Raw genomic sequence first — 15,514 nt, 5'->3', positions numbered from 1 at the left:
TCTTCAAATCTATTATTATGATTATTATTATTACAAATGTAGAGCTGCATAATTGACAATAAAAATGTTTTTATTTTATTATTTATCCTCCTGGGACCCAGAGAAAAAAACGTTTTCATGTCATTACATTAGATGTTTAGAGCATAAGAAACAAATGGACAATATATGTATTTATTTATGAAGGATTTTTACATTATTATTATTATTATTATTTTTATTGAAACAACTGTGGGGGAATACAAAGACATTTGAATTTATAAAACATATCTAAATTCTGCATCTTACATCACAAATCAATCATATTTCTATTACATTAGGTATCCTTTTCAACAGCTTAGATGTCTTAACAGCTTTTCAATTGTTTGGTATTGATGTTAGAGAGTCATAAAAATCTTCAAATCAGTGGTAAATAGTCTACCATTTGGTACAATCGATATATATATTTTAAATGCATTATTATCCAGCATAAATATTCAAGGTTTGAAGCAATTTGTTGTTGCATTTCCTGTCTGAGAGATCAATGCACTGAGTCAAAGGCCAAGTCTGGCGGTGACGTCATGCTGTCTGCCTCGGAGCCACGCCCCTGCGCGATAGCCCCGCCCCCCGCGGATTCCCAGCCAACTTGGACTTGAATGAGGTGCGCGCAGACGGCTGGAAAAGTAGTACAAACCGTCTGGGAATAACACCGGGAATAACACCGGGAATACTGGAGCACGGAAGCCAGACAGCGGGACGGGGGAGGGGGGAAGGCGGCTAAAGGAGAGCCGCGACGAAAGCCCTCAGAAACCGACGGAAGAGGAAAAGCTGCGTCAATGTTTTTAACGTTATTCGACGGCGGCGCGCGGTGAATGCGATCCCCGTGAGATCGTCTCAATGTTCGGCTTCATGGGTCTGACGAACGGAACCACCGACACACACACCAATGTCTCCTGTACATGTAACTGCAAAAGATCCACTTCATTCCAGAGTATGGCGATCAGTGAGTATCTTTCGGTCTCTTCTTTTCCTGACGTTCCTCACAAACCGCCGACCGATTCGAATTAAACCGCAGCAAATCGGTTCGATTCGAATCCAAATCGCGTCTCTAAAAGCCTCGAGTGTGTGTATGTGCTTCTGTGGTTCACTCGTTGTAAGGTAAACGAGTGGGATAAACTCCTCAGAAAGTTTGGACGGGGACTAGTTTGTGTCGCGGAAGGATCCGGTTAGTGTGTGAAGGGGCCGGTGACAGTGAGCACACATCTTTACTTTGCGAGGGACTACTTTTTAACTAAAAACATGATCATAATAAATATATATGTACACACAAACACACACACACACACACACACACAGAGTACCGGTCAAATGTTTGGAAACGTTATTATTGTTTATAGTCTCTCACTCCAGTAAACAGTGCAAAAATATTACAAAAGATTCTCTCTCTAATAAATGCTGTTCTTCTGAACTTTCTATTCATCAAAGAATCCTGAGAAATAACATCCATCAGTTTCCACAGAAATATGAGCTGATAATAATCATAAATGTGTGTTTATGTGAATGATTAGTGAAGGATCATGTGACTCTGAAGACTGGAGTAATGATGATGATGATCACAGGAATAAATCACACTTTACTATATATTCACAGAGAGAACAGATGATCTACTGGAGGAGTATGCATGATTTATGATTAAGAACATGTCTATGTGTGTTTTTATTGGTTGTGGAAGTCATATGCAGACTGTGTCACGATGTAATGATGAGCAGATTTTCATACGCGTGCAGTGGTTATTGCTGTGGTGATTCCGGGCGGATGTGGTTTGCTCTCGTGACATTATGTCTGCTCCAGAATCTGGGAGATATTATGGGCTGGGAGTCGCCTGACTAATGCTAAAAGGGTTAGTTCAGCCAAAAACGAAATTTCTTTCATTAATGACTCGTTCCACACCCGTAAGACCTCCGTTCATCTTCACACACAGTTTAAGATATTTTATATTTAGTCCGAGAGCGTATGCAAGTGTATGCACACTATACTGTCCATGTCCAGAAAGGGAATAAAAACATCATCACAGTAGTCCATATGAGACATCAGTGGGTTAATTAGAGTCTCTTGAAGCATCCAAAATACATTTGGGTCCAAAAATAACAAAAACTACGACTTTATTCAGCATTGGCTTCTCTTCCGCGTTTGTGTTCAATCCTCAAATAAAGATTCAAACGGTTATGAAAACTAAAGTCGTAGTTTTTGTTATTTTTGGACCCAAATGTATTTTGGATGCTTCAAGAGACTCTAATTAACCCACTGATGTCTCATATGGACTACTGTGATGATGTTTTTATTCCCTTTCTGGACATGGACAGTATAGTGTGCATACACTTGCATACGTTCTCTGACTAAATATAAAATATCTTAAACTGTGTGTGAAGATGAGCGGAGGTCTGACGGGTGTGGAGCGACATTAGGGAGAGGAGTTAATGACACACATTTCATTTTTTGGGTGAACTAACCCTTTAATGTGTAATGACTAACGTATTGTTCAGCCGGAGTTCTCTTTGATTAACCGTCTTGCAAAATCTGTCTGCAGTTTCCACATCGGCTTCTGTAAAAGCTGAGCAAATGACAAAGCAGTTCCTGTGTCGTGGGAAAACATCTTGAATTCCAAAGCAGAACTTGCTGTCCGTATGCGGCGTCTTTGTTATCTCTGTAATGTTCCTGCTGTTTTTTTGCCCTGTTTGTCTAGACAGACGCTCAGTCACGCCTGACCTGATGTTCTCTGGAAATGAAAGTAATCCTGCAAATATCCAGCGAAGCCGAAACTCGTCAGATTTGGTGTGGGTGGCGAGGGAAGGATTCGGCTGGTTCTTTATTTTGCTTGTCTGTGAGGATCTCATAGCACAGATTGGACCCACTTTACATTAGGTGGCCTTAACTACTACGTAATAACATTTTAATTAATAATTTAATACTGTTGATGCAAAGTCCTTAACTTTACTTGTACTATAGTGGCTGGAAAAGATGGGTTCTTATTACTCGTCAAAAAGTCAGTCAAAATCCGTAAACAAGTGCGAGTTTAATAATCAAATACAAAAATGTACAAATCCTATTGTTTCCTCCATCCTATGACACTTGTCAAACCTTTATCTTGTATTACCTTAAACGGTTAAACACAAGATTTATCCATAGTTGACAAGATCGACGAGACGGTAAGAAAACTGTTTCTCCCTTCTTTCTTCCTTAAACTCAATCTTCTGCGCACGCGAAGTGGGCGTAAACCATTAAAGAAAAGGAAACAAAATTATACATTATAAACAGGAAATAATACTGAAATATATAAAACACAGGAAATATCAGAACTGCTTCTCAAAGAACCTTACATAATAATACTTTCAGTTATTAATGGCAAAAAATCTGCAAAAATAATATAAACTTTATTGCCATGTTAAATTGGCTCTTACAAATATAATGCACTTATTGTGTACATGCATGATTTTACATTGTACACTGTAAAAAATACCTGCATGTAATTACATTTTGACACTTCCCTTACACCTAAACCTAATAATAATAATATAATAATAATAGATTTAATATATATCGCACTTTTCATTCCGAAGAATCTCAAAGTGCAACAATGGAAAAGGGAAAAAATAACAAAAAATGAATCAAAAGTAAAAATATAGACTAACACAAACAATGTTCGTTGTAACACTCATAACAAACATCTTAAAACAGAACATCTTACATTTCTTACCTTTTTTCTTAATATCAGCAAAAGTGTTATGCAATACGATCACAATAAGTACATTGTACTTACTTTTTGATTAGTTAAGGCCACCTAATATAAAGTGTGGCCCACAGAATTGTTTCTGAATTGGTGTTTTTGGCTGTGTTTCACAGAAATCAGGCTTGACATTAAAGGGGTACTTCAGTGCTGGGAGGATGAATCTGTGTCTATACTGGGTCATTAATGCAGTAGAAATGTGAAATTACTTTTGAATTTGGTGTCTTCTTGACTGAGAAAAGACAGAAAATGTATTTTTGTCTCATGGGGATGAAAGACTACAATTCCCAGAATGCTTCACTGCCCTATGAGGCCACGCCCACAGCCACCAGCTTGATTACTCGCGAGTCTCACAGCACTGAGGACTGACTGCAGGAGGGAGATTAATCAGCTGATGAGCTCTCGTGATGAGAGCTGAGGTAATCACGACTACACTCGCGGCATACATTCACAACGTGAGCTCAGTCTGGAGCGCTTCAGTTCATGCCTTTGCAAGCTTAACTTTCATATAAATTAATTTGAGAAGTTAGAAGACTTCCATTGCTCACCATAGCTCTGTTGAAATGAGCGCCTGAGGCTGAGCTGAGCTGAGCTGTGAGTGTGATCTCCATCCTCATGAGGAAACGGCTCCCTCTGCTGGCTGGAGTCTTTAGCCTTCGGCCAAACATTCCTCCGATGATGCAAATATCGTCAATTTGCATCATAGGAGGAATTTTTCCAGAAATAAAATGCATAAATCTCTTGTCTCGGGGGGATATGAGGGGGGAAAGCACAATCATTTGAATATACTCCAGGGTTTCTACTGACACAAAGCCATATGCTAATCGCTGAAATAACCCTTTAAGCATGTTCATGAGCTTGAACCGTCCGTTCACATCGATACAAAGACAGGACAAGCGGATTAAAACGCCAACAAAAAAATAACTAGTGAATCACCAAAATGCAAGAATGATCATTAGTTTAGTGCAAGTGGCGATGGATATTGGATAATAGTGTAATATATAATGACCTGAAGGTGGCGTTGTTGACACTCACAACACACGAGACACTGAGAAACTGAGCTAAACATTCAACGTGAAGTTTATATATTTATAACATATACCATTAAACAACATCACACAACCTGGAGTGTGTTTTCCTGAACACCATCACCACTGAAAATTAAGAATTAAGAAAATTAAGGAACATTAATTAACATTAATCACTTACATTTTAGAGTCAATATTGACTGTTTTTGTTCCGTTTCAGCAGCAAAAATATATCATAACAGAACCATAACACATCTCACAGCAACAGTGTGTGTGTGTGTGTGTTACTGAACGATTCAGCGTTTGAATGAATCGTTTGGATGAATCGACTCACTCATTAAGACTCATCTGCTGCCACCTACTGGTGGTTTAGTTTCATGTTTAAACATACTTTCCAAAATTTCTTATTTGTCTATTCAAAAATACAAATCTCATAACATTATTTAATGCAGTTGTAATTTTTCAGTGTAGATTATGTAATTAGATTGGTAACAGCCCTATAGTGTCTTATTTTAATTTAATGTATAGATCAAATTTAAGAATATAAAATGAAACCTGAAGCATAGCCCATATTTAATAAGATTAGGGGAAATGCCCTTTATAAAAGGTGAAAATATCACAGATATGCAGATTTAAATATGCCAAAGCTGACTGAACACTGGTGAGAATACTGCTTCAGAATAAATTTTCTACAACACACACACCTAAAATAAAAAAATCGAACTTTTTTTTGGACAAGCACATTTTTTCCTCGGACAAGTGAACATGAACATGCTTAATGTCGAGTCCTGACATTCTTCTGATTGAGAGTTTTTGGCATTGGGTATCTTTATATCTTCTTCTGTAAGATGTTGTGGTTGGTGTGGAAGGAGAGCAGATCATTCCTCCGGGGTAAGATGGGACGGGTTTCCTCCTAACAGGATATTAAGGCTTTTTTCTCCTTTGTTGTCTCTCGGGTTTGACAGAGGAAAGTCGTCCTTGTGGGCAGAACTGGAAACCAACCAGAAGTCTTTGTCTCCCATTCCAAAGTAAACTGTGGTTGTCAATTATAGTGAGATTCTTTGGATTTGTATTATAAGAGGAACTGCATCAGCTTTGCGATTTGATAATTGCACTTAGCCGAATATCATGATGATATGGAAGCCTGTTTCCGTCACTAAATAAAAAAAAAATGTTATTGCGACTTTTTATCTTAGAATTCTGACTTTTTTCATAATTGCGTGATATAAAGTCACAAATCTGGCTTTATATCAATCATTTGCGATTTTATATCAGAATTGTGACTATATCACGCAAGTTTATATCTCAGAATTGTGACTTTATATCACGCAATTGTGAGTTTATATCTCAGAATCGTGACTTTATATCACGCAATTGTGAGTTTATATCTCAGAATTGTGACTTTATATCACGCAATTGTGAGTTTATATCTCAGAATCGTGACTTTATATCACGCAATTGTGAGTTTATATCTCAGAATCGTGACTTTATATCACACAATTGTGAGTTTATATCTCAGAATTGTGACTTTATATCACACAATTGTGAGTTTATATCTCAGAATTGTGACTATATCACGCAATTGTGAGTTTATATTTCAGAATTGTGACTATATCACGCAATTGTGAGTTTATATCTCAGAATTGTGACTTTATATCACACAATTGTGAGTTTATATCTCAGAATTGTGACTATATCACGCAATTGTGAGTTTATATTTCAGAATTGTGACTATATCACGCAATTGTGAGTTTATATCTCAGAATTGTGACTATATCACGCAATTGTGAGTTTATATCTCAGAATCGTGACTATATCACGCAATTGTGAGTTTATATCTCAGAATCGTGACTTTATATCACACAATTGTGAGTTTATATCTCAGAATTGTGACTATATCACGCAATTGTGAGTTTATATTTCAGAATTGTGACTATATCACGCAATTGTGAGTTTATATCTCAGAATTGTGACTTTATATCACGCAATTGTGAGTTTATATCTCAGAATTGTGACTATATCACGCAATTGTGAGTTTATATCTCAGAATTGTGACTTTATATCACGCAATTGTGAGTTTATATCTCAGAATTGTGACTATATCACGCAATTGTGAGTTTATATCTCAGAATTGTGACTTTATATCACGCAATTGTGAGTTTATATCTCAGAATTGTGACTATATCACGCAATTGTGAGTTTATATCTCAGAATCGTGACTTTATATCACACAATTGTGAGTTTATATCTCAGAATTGTGACTATATCACGCAATTGTGAGTTTATATTTCAGAATTGTGACTATATCACGCAATTGTGAGTTTATATCTCAGAATCGTGACTTTATATCACGCAATTGTGAGTTTATATCTCAGAATCGTGACTTTATATCACGCAATTGTGAGTTTATATCTCAGAATCGTGACTTTATATCACACAATTGTGAGTTTATATCTCAGAATCGTGACTTTATATCACACAATTGTGAGTTTATATCTCAGAATTGTGACTTTATATCACACAATTGTGAGTTTATATCTCAGAATTGTGACTTTATATCACACAATTGTGAGTTTATATCTCAGAATTGTGACTTTATATCACACAATTGTGAGTTTATATCTCAGAATTGTGACTTTATATCACACAATTGTGAGTTTATATCTCAGAATTGTGACTTTATATCACGCAATTGTGAGTTTATATCTCAGAATCGTGACTTTATATCACGCAATTGTGAGTTTATATCTCAGAATCGTGACTTTATATCACACAATTGTGAGTTTATATCTCAGAATTGTGACTTTATATCACACAATTGTGAGTTTATATCTCAGAATTGTGACTTTATATCACGCAATTGTGAGTTTATATTTCAGAATTGTGACTTTATATCACAATTGTGAGTTTATATTTCAGAATTGTGACTATATCACGCAATCGTGACTTTATATCACACAATTCTGTGTCTGACGGATGTGTGTGTTCCTGTGACTCTCACTCTGTTCCTAATGATCCCGTAAAGCGTTCGCTGTCTCTGAGGCCGAGGCAGAACTTTCTGATACAAACACTTCTGGGTGGTCAGGTTAAAGAGAGGAAGTGTGAGTTCTGCTCTTCTCAGCACAGGAACAGGAAACAGCTGCGCTCCAGGACACTGGCCTTGTTTGAGTGGAGCGGTTCAACCTACGGCTAAAGAAGAGCTGAACAGTGTGTGCTTAGAGGGAGAGTTGTGTCGTTTACTCGCCATCACATCACTCCAAACTTATGAGGTGCCAACGTTCAAAAGTAACGATCGGAGAACACTAGAGTAACGCTCAGAGAACACTAGAGTAACGCTCAGAGAACACACTAGAGTAACGCTCAGAGAACACACTAGAGTAACGCTCGGAGAACACTCTAGAGTAACGCTCGGAGAACACTCTAGAGTAACGCTCGGAGAACACTCTAGAGTAACGCTCGGAGAACACTCTAGAGTAACGCTCGGAAAACACTCTAGAGTAACGCTCGGAGAACACTCTAGAGTAACGCTCGGAGAACACTCTAGAGTAACGCTCGGAGAACACTCTAGAGTAACGCCCGGAGAACACTCTAGAGTAACGCCCGGAGAACACTCTAGAGTAACGCCCGGAGAACACTCTAGAGTAACGCCCGGAGAACACTCTAGAGTAACGCCCGGAGAACACACTAGAGTAACGCCCGAAAAACACACTAGAGTAACGCCCGGAGAACACTCTAGAGATCGGAGAACGTTCTAGAGTAACGCTCTAGAGTAACGCTCTAGAGTAACGCTCAGAGAACACTCTAGAGTAACGCTCAGAGAACACTCTAGAGTAACGCTCAGAGAACACTCCAGTGTAACGCTCAGAGAACACTCTAGAGTAACGCTCAGAGAACACTCTAGAGTAACGCTCAGAGAACACTCTAGAGTAACGCTCAGAGAGCACTCTAGAGTAACGCTCAGAGAGCACTCTAGAGTAACGCTCAGAGAGCACTCTAGAGTAACGCTCAGAGAACACTCTAGAGTAACGCTCAGAGAGCACTCTAGAGTAACGCTCAGAGAGCACTCTAGAGTAACGCTCAGAGAACCCTCTAGAGTAACGCTCAGAGAGCACTCTAGAGTAACGCTCAGAGAACACTCTAGAGTAACGCTCAGAGGACACTCTAGAGTAACGCTCAGAGAACACTCTAGAGTAATGCTCAGAGAACACTCTAGAGTAACGCTCAGAGAACACTCTAGAGTAACGCTCAGAGAACACTAGAGTAACGCTCAGAGAACACTCTAGAGTAACGCTCAGAGAGCACTCTAGAGTAACGCTCAGAGAGCACTCTAGAGTAACGCTCAGAGAACACTCTAGAGTAACGCTCAGAGAACACTCTAGAGTAACGCTCAGAGAACACTCTAGAGTAACGCTCAGAGAACACTCTAGAGTAACGCTCAGAGAGCACTCTAGAGTAACGCTCAGAGAGCACTCTAGAGTAACGCTCAGAGAACACTCTAGAGTAACACTTCCATAATGTTAGGAGAATGATACAATGGAATGATTATTTAACGTTCGCATATTAATAAAACATTTTAAAAAACTGGACCCTTTGAATGATCGGAGAACATCAGAATTTTTTTTAAATAATATTAGTGACGTTCTTAGAGCATTTTTTTGTTTGCTGGGATAACATTTGCTGAATGTTCGCTCTGAGATTAATTCCAGTGTTCCTGTTGTGTCGCTATCGTTATAATTGTGGTGTAAATGATTATTATGACTACTTTATGGTTATAGTTATTGTGTGTTTATCTGCTGCTTTTGTAAAGTTTTTGTTCTTTTAGAGCTTGTCAGACGTGTCACACTAATGGAATGTGAAAGAGCTGCGTAAAATCTTCATAAATGTGTGAAACGGTAATATCAGGTTTGGAGAGACGCACATGGGTGAGTAATGTGTGGCTGAGCAGTGATTTGGGCTGAAGTGAGTCTGTACGGTGGATGTTTTGATGATCTTGGTGTAATAGCAGGGCTTTTTCTCGGTGAAACTCGTCTTCTGCGTGTTGTGACCTGTAGACCGAAACACTCACTAACTCTCATCCTCCTCACTGGGCTGGCCAGGATTTCACCATTACATTCGGTTTCAATTCTAGTTTAATTTCATTCTATATCAGTTTATGTTAAAGCGTTAGTTCAGCCAGAAATGTAAATTGTGTGATTAATTCCTCCTGTGGTTGGCCAGCCGTCAGTCCTCCGCTCATCTTCACACACAGATGAAGATATTAGTGTTGAAATCCGATGGCTCAGAAAGGCCTTCATTGACACCAATGTCATTTCCTCTCTCAAGACCCATAAAGGCACTAAAGACGTCGTTACAAAGCCCATCTCACTACAGCGGCTCTACAATCATTTAAATCCGATGGCTCAGAACCGTTATGAATCAGCGAATCGATTCATGATTCGGATCGTGAGTCAAACTGCTGAAATCACGTCACTTTGGAGATCCGAATCATGAATTGATTCACTGATTCATAACGGTTCGAATCTTTGTTTTGAAATCCATCCGTCATAAAAGTGCATCATCATAAAAACACATCTATCCATCATAATAGTGCATCCATCCATCCACCCATCCATCATAATAGTGCATCCATCCATCCATCCATCCATCCATCCATCATAATAGTGCATCCATCCATCCACCCATCCATCATAATAGTGCATCCATCCATCCACCCATCCATCATAATAGTGCATCCATCCATCCACCCATCCATCATAATAGTGCATCCATCCATCCACCCATCCATCATAATAGTGCATCCATCCATCATAATAGTGCATCCATCCATCCATCCATCCATCATAAAAGTGCATCCATCCATCATAAATGTGCATCTATCCATCATAAATGTGCATCTATCCATCATAATAGTGCATCCATCCATCCACCCATCCATCATAATAGTGCATCCATCCATCCACCCATCCATCATAATAGTGCATCCATCCATCATAATAGTGCATCCATCCATCCATCCATCCATCATAAAAGTGCATCCATCCATCATAAATGTGCATCTATCCATCATAAATGTGCATCCATCCATCATAATAGTGCATCTATCCATCATAAATGTGCATCTATCATCATAAAAGTGCATCCATCCATCATAAATGTGCATCTATACATCATAAAAGTGCATCCATCCATCATAATAGTGCATCCATCCATCCATCCATCATAATAGTGCATCTATACATCATAATAGTGCATCCATCCATCATAAAAGTGCATCCATCCATCATAAATGTGCATCTATACATCATAATAGTGCATCCGTCCGTCATAATAGTGCATCTATCCATCATAATAGTGCATCCGTCCGTCATAAAAGTGCATCCATCCATCATAAATGTGCATCTATACATCATAAAAGTGCATCCATCCATCATAATAGTGCATCTATCCATCATAATAGTGCATCCATCCATCATAAAAGTGCATCCATCCATCATAATAGTGTATCTATCCATCATAATAGTGCATCCATCCATCATAAATGTGCATCCATCCATCATAATAGTGTATCTATCCATCATAATAGTGCATCCATCCATCATAAATGTGCATCCATCCATCCATCATAATAGTGCATCCATCCATCATAAATGTGCATCCATCCATCCATCATAATAGTGCATCCATCCATCATAAATGTGCATCCATCCATCATAAATGTGCATCCATCCATCCATCATAATAGTGCATCCATCCATCCTTCATAATAGTGCATCTATCCATCATAATAGTGCATCCATCCATCCATCATAATAGTGCATCCATCCATCATAAATGTGCATCCATCCATCATAATAGTGCATCCCTCATAAAAATGCATCCATCCATCATAATATTGCATCCATCCATTCATCCATCCACCCATCCATCCATCCATCCATCCATCCATCCATCCATCCATCCATCCATCCATCCATCCATCCATCCATCCATCACAATAGTGCAGCCATCACAATAGTGCATCCATCCATCATAAAAATGCATCCATCCATTATAAAAGTGCATCCATCCATCATAATGGTGCATCCATCTACTCTCTGACAGTAGGTGGGGCTTATGGAGGAGCAGTGTTTCTTTGGGCACACAAAGCAGCTGCGCTTATAAACACTACTTTGCACGAAGGTAAGAGGAATAGAAAATGCTACTGAATAGAGATCGGCCAAAATAAAACAAAAAAACATTTTATTGACCGGTGCTTCTGTACACTATCCCACCACACTCTTTATTATATATCTTTATATATCAGTCTGTATCTGTGTTTCTGGTGTGATCTGTTATCAGTGCAGACACACACACATCACGGAGAGCCGGCTATTTTAGTGTCCATTAACAGCTCCTGTCTGAGTGTGTGAGTTAATAATTAACCGGTTTGGCAGCGCTCCAGGTGAAGGTAAAGCTGGTCTGAGATCTGTTCACCCGTTTATGAGCCATGTGTCTATGTTTTGGCTATTCAGCAGTTTGAAAGCACTGGTGTACCAAACACGGATTTACACTCAAAGTCAAGCTGATTGGAGAACTAAAGCCTGGAGAAATCCAGCCTCAGGACGTCTGGAGCCGCTTTTCCTGGAAATATGACGTTATACTTCATTTTGTTTAATCTGGAGAGTCGTGTGTGTGTGTGTGTGTGTGTGTGTGATTCAAACCCCAGGTCTTGTGTCCACTGATTAGGGCTGGGTTAAAAATATTGATAATTAACAATTTCTTATTTTGATGAAGCGATAGTGATTCTTAAAACCCAAGAATCGATCTTTTAGATGCTGTTTTCAGTTGAACAACTTCACTTAGCGCTATTTGTAGCTCCTGCCAGCTTTGTGCTTTGATACTTTAGATATGAAACAAAGTCTCAGCTTTTCAATTTAGTCAGTTTGATTTAAAATGATTTACTGTAGTGACTCCACATGGGATTGTAAAAGAAATGGTCAAATGTCAAATATTCATCTCAGGGTTAGTGTTGTCACGATACCAAAATTATGACTTCGATACGATATCAGACTAAAATATCGATATATCGATACTAAATCGATACCACAGTAAAATAAATAAAAAAATAAAAAAATAAGATGCTTAATATGACAACAGAACTTATTATTCATTGTTATTTTTTACTAAAAATTCATGTGGCCAGCATGTTCCTTAGGGTTGGGCATCGTTTTGATTTGAACAATTATTGATCAATTGATCAATTACTATTAAAATTATCTCACAAATTTTTGCTATCTCAATGTATTTTTTACAATGGGGTAATTGTGTTGCAATAGCTTACACACAGCACAAGAAAGCTTGATTTCGAATGGTAAATTGAATTTAAAAAGACGAGTAAACAGTAATAAAATAAGAACAAATAAACAGATTACAAACAATAGCACAAATAAATGCAATAGAATAGAAGATACAAATTAAACAGACTGCTTTATTTTTTCAGGTAAGTCTAACATTCAGATAAGAAACTGAATTTAAAAAATGCATAGTAATTACATTTAAAACAACATTGGATAATGTTCTTTGTAAAAAAATTCAATAGCGTACAGATGAAACTATTAAAGTTACACAAGTTGATCAGTCAAGAGCATAGACCGTAAAAAAATAAGAGAGCAGATTGATCGTTTGTCTTTTTGTAGTTTGAATAGCAAATGACTGCGGCCCCTTTAAGACTAACAGACGCATGCGACCTAAACACTGCTCCTGTTACTCGTTCTTCCTGAACTGTTTGCGACTGTGTTTACGTTAATACTCTTCCAGATGTGCGCTGATAATTCTTTGAGTGTATTTGACCAATAATATGCTGGAAAAGGAAGCAAATGTTTGCACTTGTATCATGTCAGAGGCGGCTTTATTACGGTAGGCTATGTGTGTGCGCTTCAGATGTGGAGCACGAAATCTGCGGGGATTAGTAGAATTAATTTATGTGCAATCCCGCGCGAAATTCAGACCGATCACACACTAACACTAACACACTGTCATGAGGAAAAAGTCCAGCAGAACGCGCTTTCGCCCGCTTCGCCGTGCTCAGAGGTTAACCGGGCTGAGGGAGAATATGCCGGTGTGTGTGTGTCAACTCGCTGACGGTCAGAGAGGAGAGCGCAGCTGATATCGATACTGTAAAAACTGAGAATCGTATCGTTTCAGATATTCCAGTATCGATATATATCGAAATATCGATATTTTTGACAACACTACTCAGGGTTCAACCTTTTCAGAGTGAAATCCAAGCTTCACAGTTTTTCCAGCACTTATAAACTCTAAATATTATCCATTTTCAATTTTATTTTTAATGTGATGATTTGTAAAAGTAAAAGCAAACAAGCACTTTATTTGAAAAAGACATTAAATGCTCACTATAGCCAGTAGATGGCAGCAGAGGAGCACTGATGGGCTTACTAGACATTTCACTGCAAAACATGCTCTTCTTACTCAGTATTTTTGTCTTGTTTCTAGTCAAAATAATCTAAGCAAAATAATCTTGTTTTCTGTTTGAATTAAGATTATTTTTCTCACCCCATTGGCAGATTATTTATCTTATTTTAAGCAAAAACTATCTTTATTTAGAGTTATTTTCCCCAAAACAAGAAGTATTTTTTCTTGTCTAGTAAATACTTCTTGTTTTAAGAAACTTTGGACTAGAAACAAGACAAAAATACTAAGAAAAGCATTTTTTGCAGTGTTCCACTCTTTAATATATGGAAAAAAGTAGGAAGTCACAAAGACAAAACAACAACGTTATATTATTAGTAACTGCACTTATTAAACTCTGCCGATCTCTGGCGGCAGCACTTTTAGCATAGCTTAGCATACATCATTGAATCGGATTAGACCGTTAGCATCGCGCTCAAAAATGAGGACCAAAGACTTTCAATATTTTCCTGACTCTTCTATAGTCACAATCGTTTACTAAGACCAAAGGAAAATGAAAAGTTGATTTTTTTTCGGCCGATATGACTAGGAACTATTTTCTCAGTCCTGCGTAATAATAATCAGGAATGAGAAAATAGTTCCTAGTCATATCGGTTGAAAAAAAATCAACTTTTCATTTTCCTTTGGTCTTAGTACACGATTGTGACTATAGAAGAGTCAGGAAAAAATTGAAAGTCTTTGGTCCTCATTTTTGAGCGCGATGCTAACGGTCTAATACGATTCAATGATGTATGCTAAGCTATGCTACAAGTGCTGCCGCCAGAGATCGGCTGAATGGATTCAAAAACGCTAAAACTCAACTCAAGCCTATTCAGAAAAAGTGGAGTGTCCCTTTAATAAAACAATGGTAATTTTATGATTAAATGAACTTTATGATGAATTTTTCTCCTGCGCCACCAAACCCGGCGCCACTGCTCTCTAAAGTTAGTCTGGATATCCAAATCAATCCATATTGATTAATAATTGATTCGAATCCTGAGCTTGTGAATGGAGCGTTTGTGTGTTCCTGATGATGTTAAATTCGCGTGGCATTCGGCTCTTTTGTTGTCAGCGAGACACACACACACACACACACACACACACACACACACACACACACACACACACACACACAGACACAGGCTTTGGGTGTCTGGAGTCAGGAATAGCAGATGGGGTGTGTGGGAATACAGAAACCCCTGTCACACACACATTTGACTTCATTATTCATTTGTTATGTCGTGTCTCGCGTCTCTTCGGTGTGTGTGTGTGTGTATGT

General features: G+C 38.2%; 1 protein-coding gene across 1 annotated transcript in view; it reads left to right on the top strand.

The window, feature by feature from the left end:
- Nucleotides 1–584: 584 nt before the first annotated feature.
- pmepa1 (prostate transmembrane protein, androgen induced 1) overlaps nucleotides 585–15,514 on the top strand; it is a 28,546-nt gene continuing 13,616 nt past the window's right edge. Inside the window, exon 1 of the mRNA XM_067458683.1 lies at nucleotides 585–979. Within this exon, the coding sequence (XP_067314784.1) occupies nucleotides 874–979 (106 nt within the window). The 5' untranslated portion in view covers nucleotides 585–873. The remainder of the gene's footprint in view (nucleotides 980–15,514) is intronic.

The sequence above is a fragment of the Pseudorasbora parva genome, chromosome 12 (genome assembly GCF_024679245.1).
Source record: "Pseudorasbora parva isolate DD20220531a chromosome 12, ASM2467924v1, whole genome shotgun sequence".
Lineage (NCBI taxonomy): Eukaryota > Metazoa > Chordata > Actinopteri > Cypriniformes > Gobionidae > Pseudorasbora > Pseudorasbora parva.
This window is presented reverse-complemented; position numbering and strand designations above follow the sequence as displayed.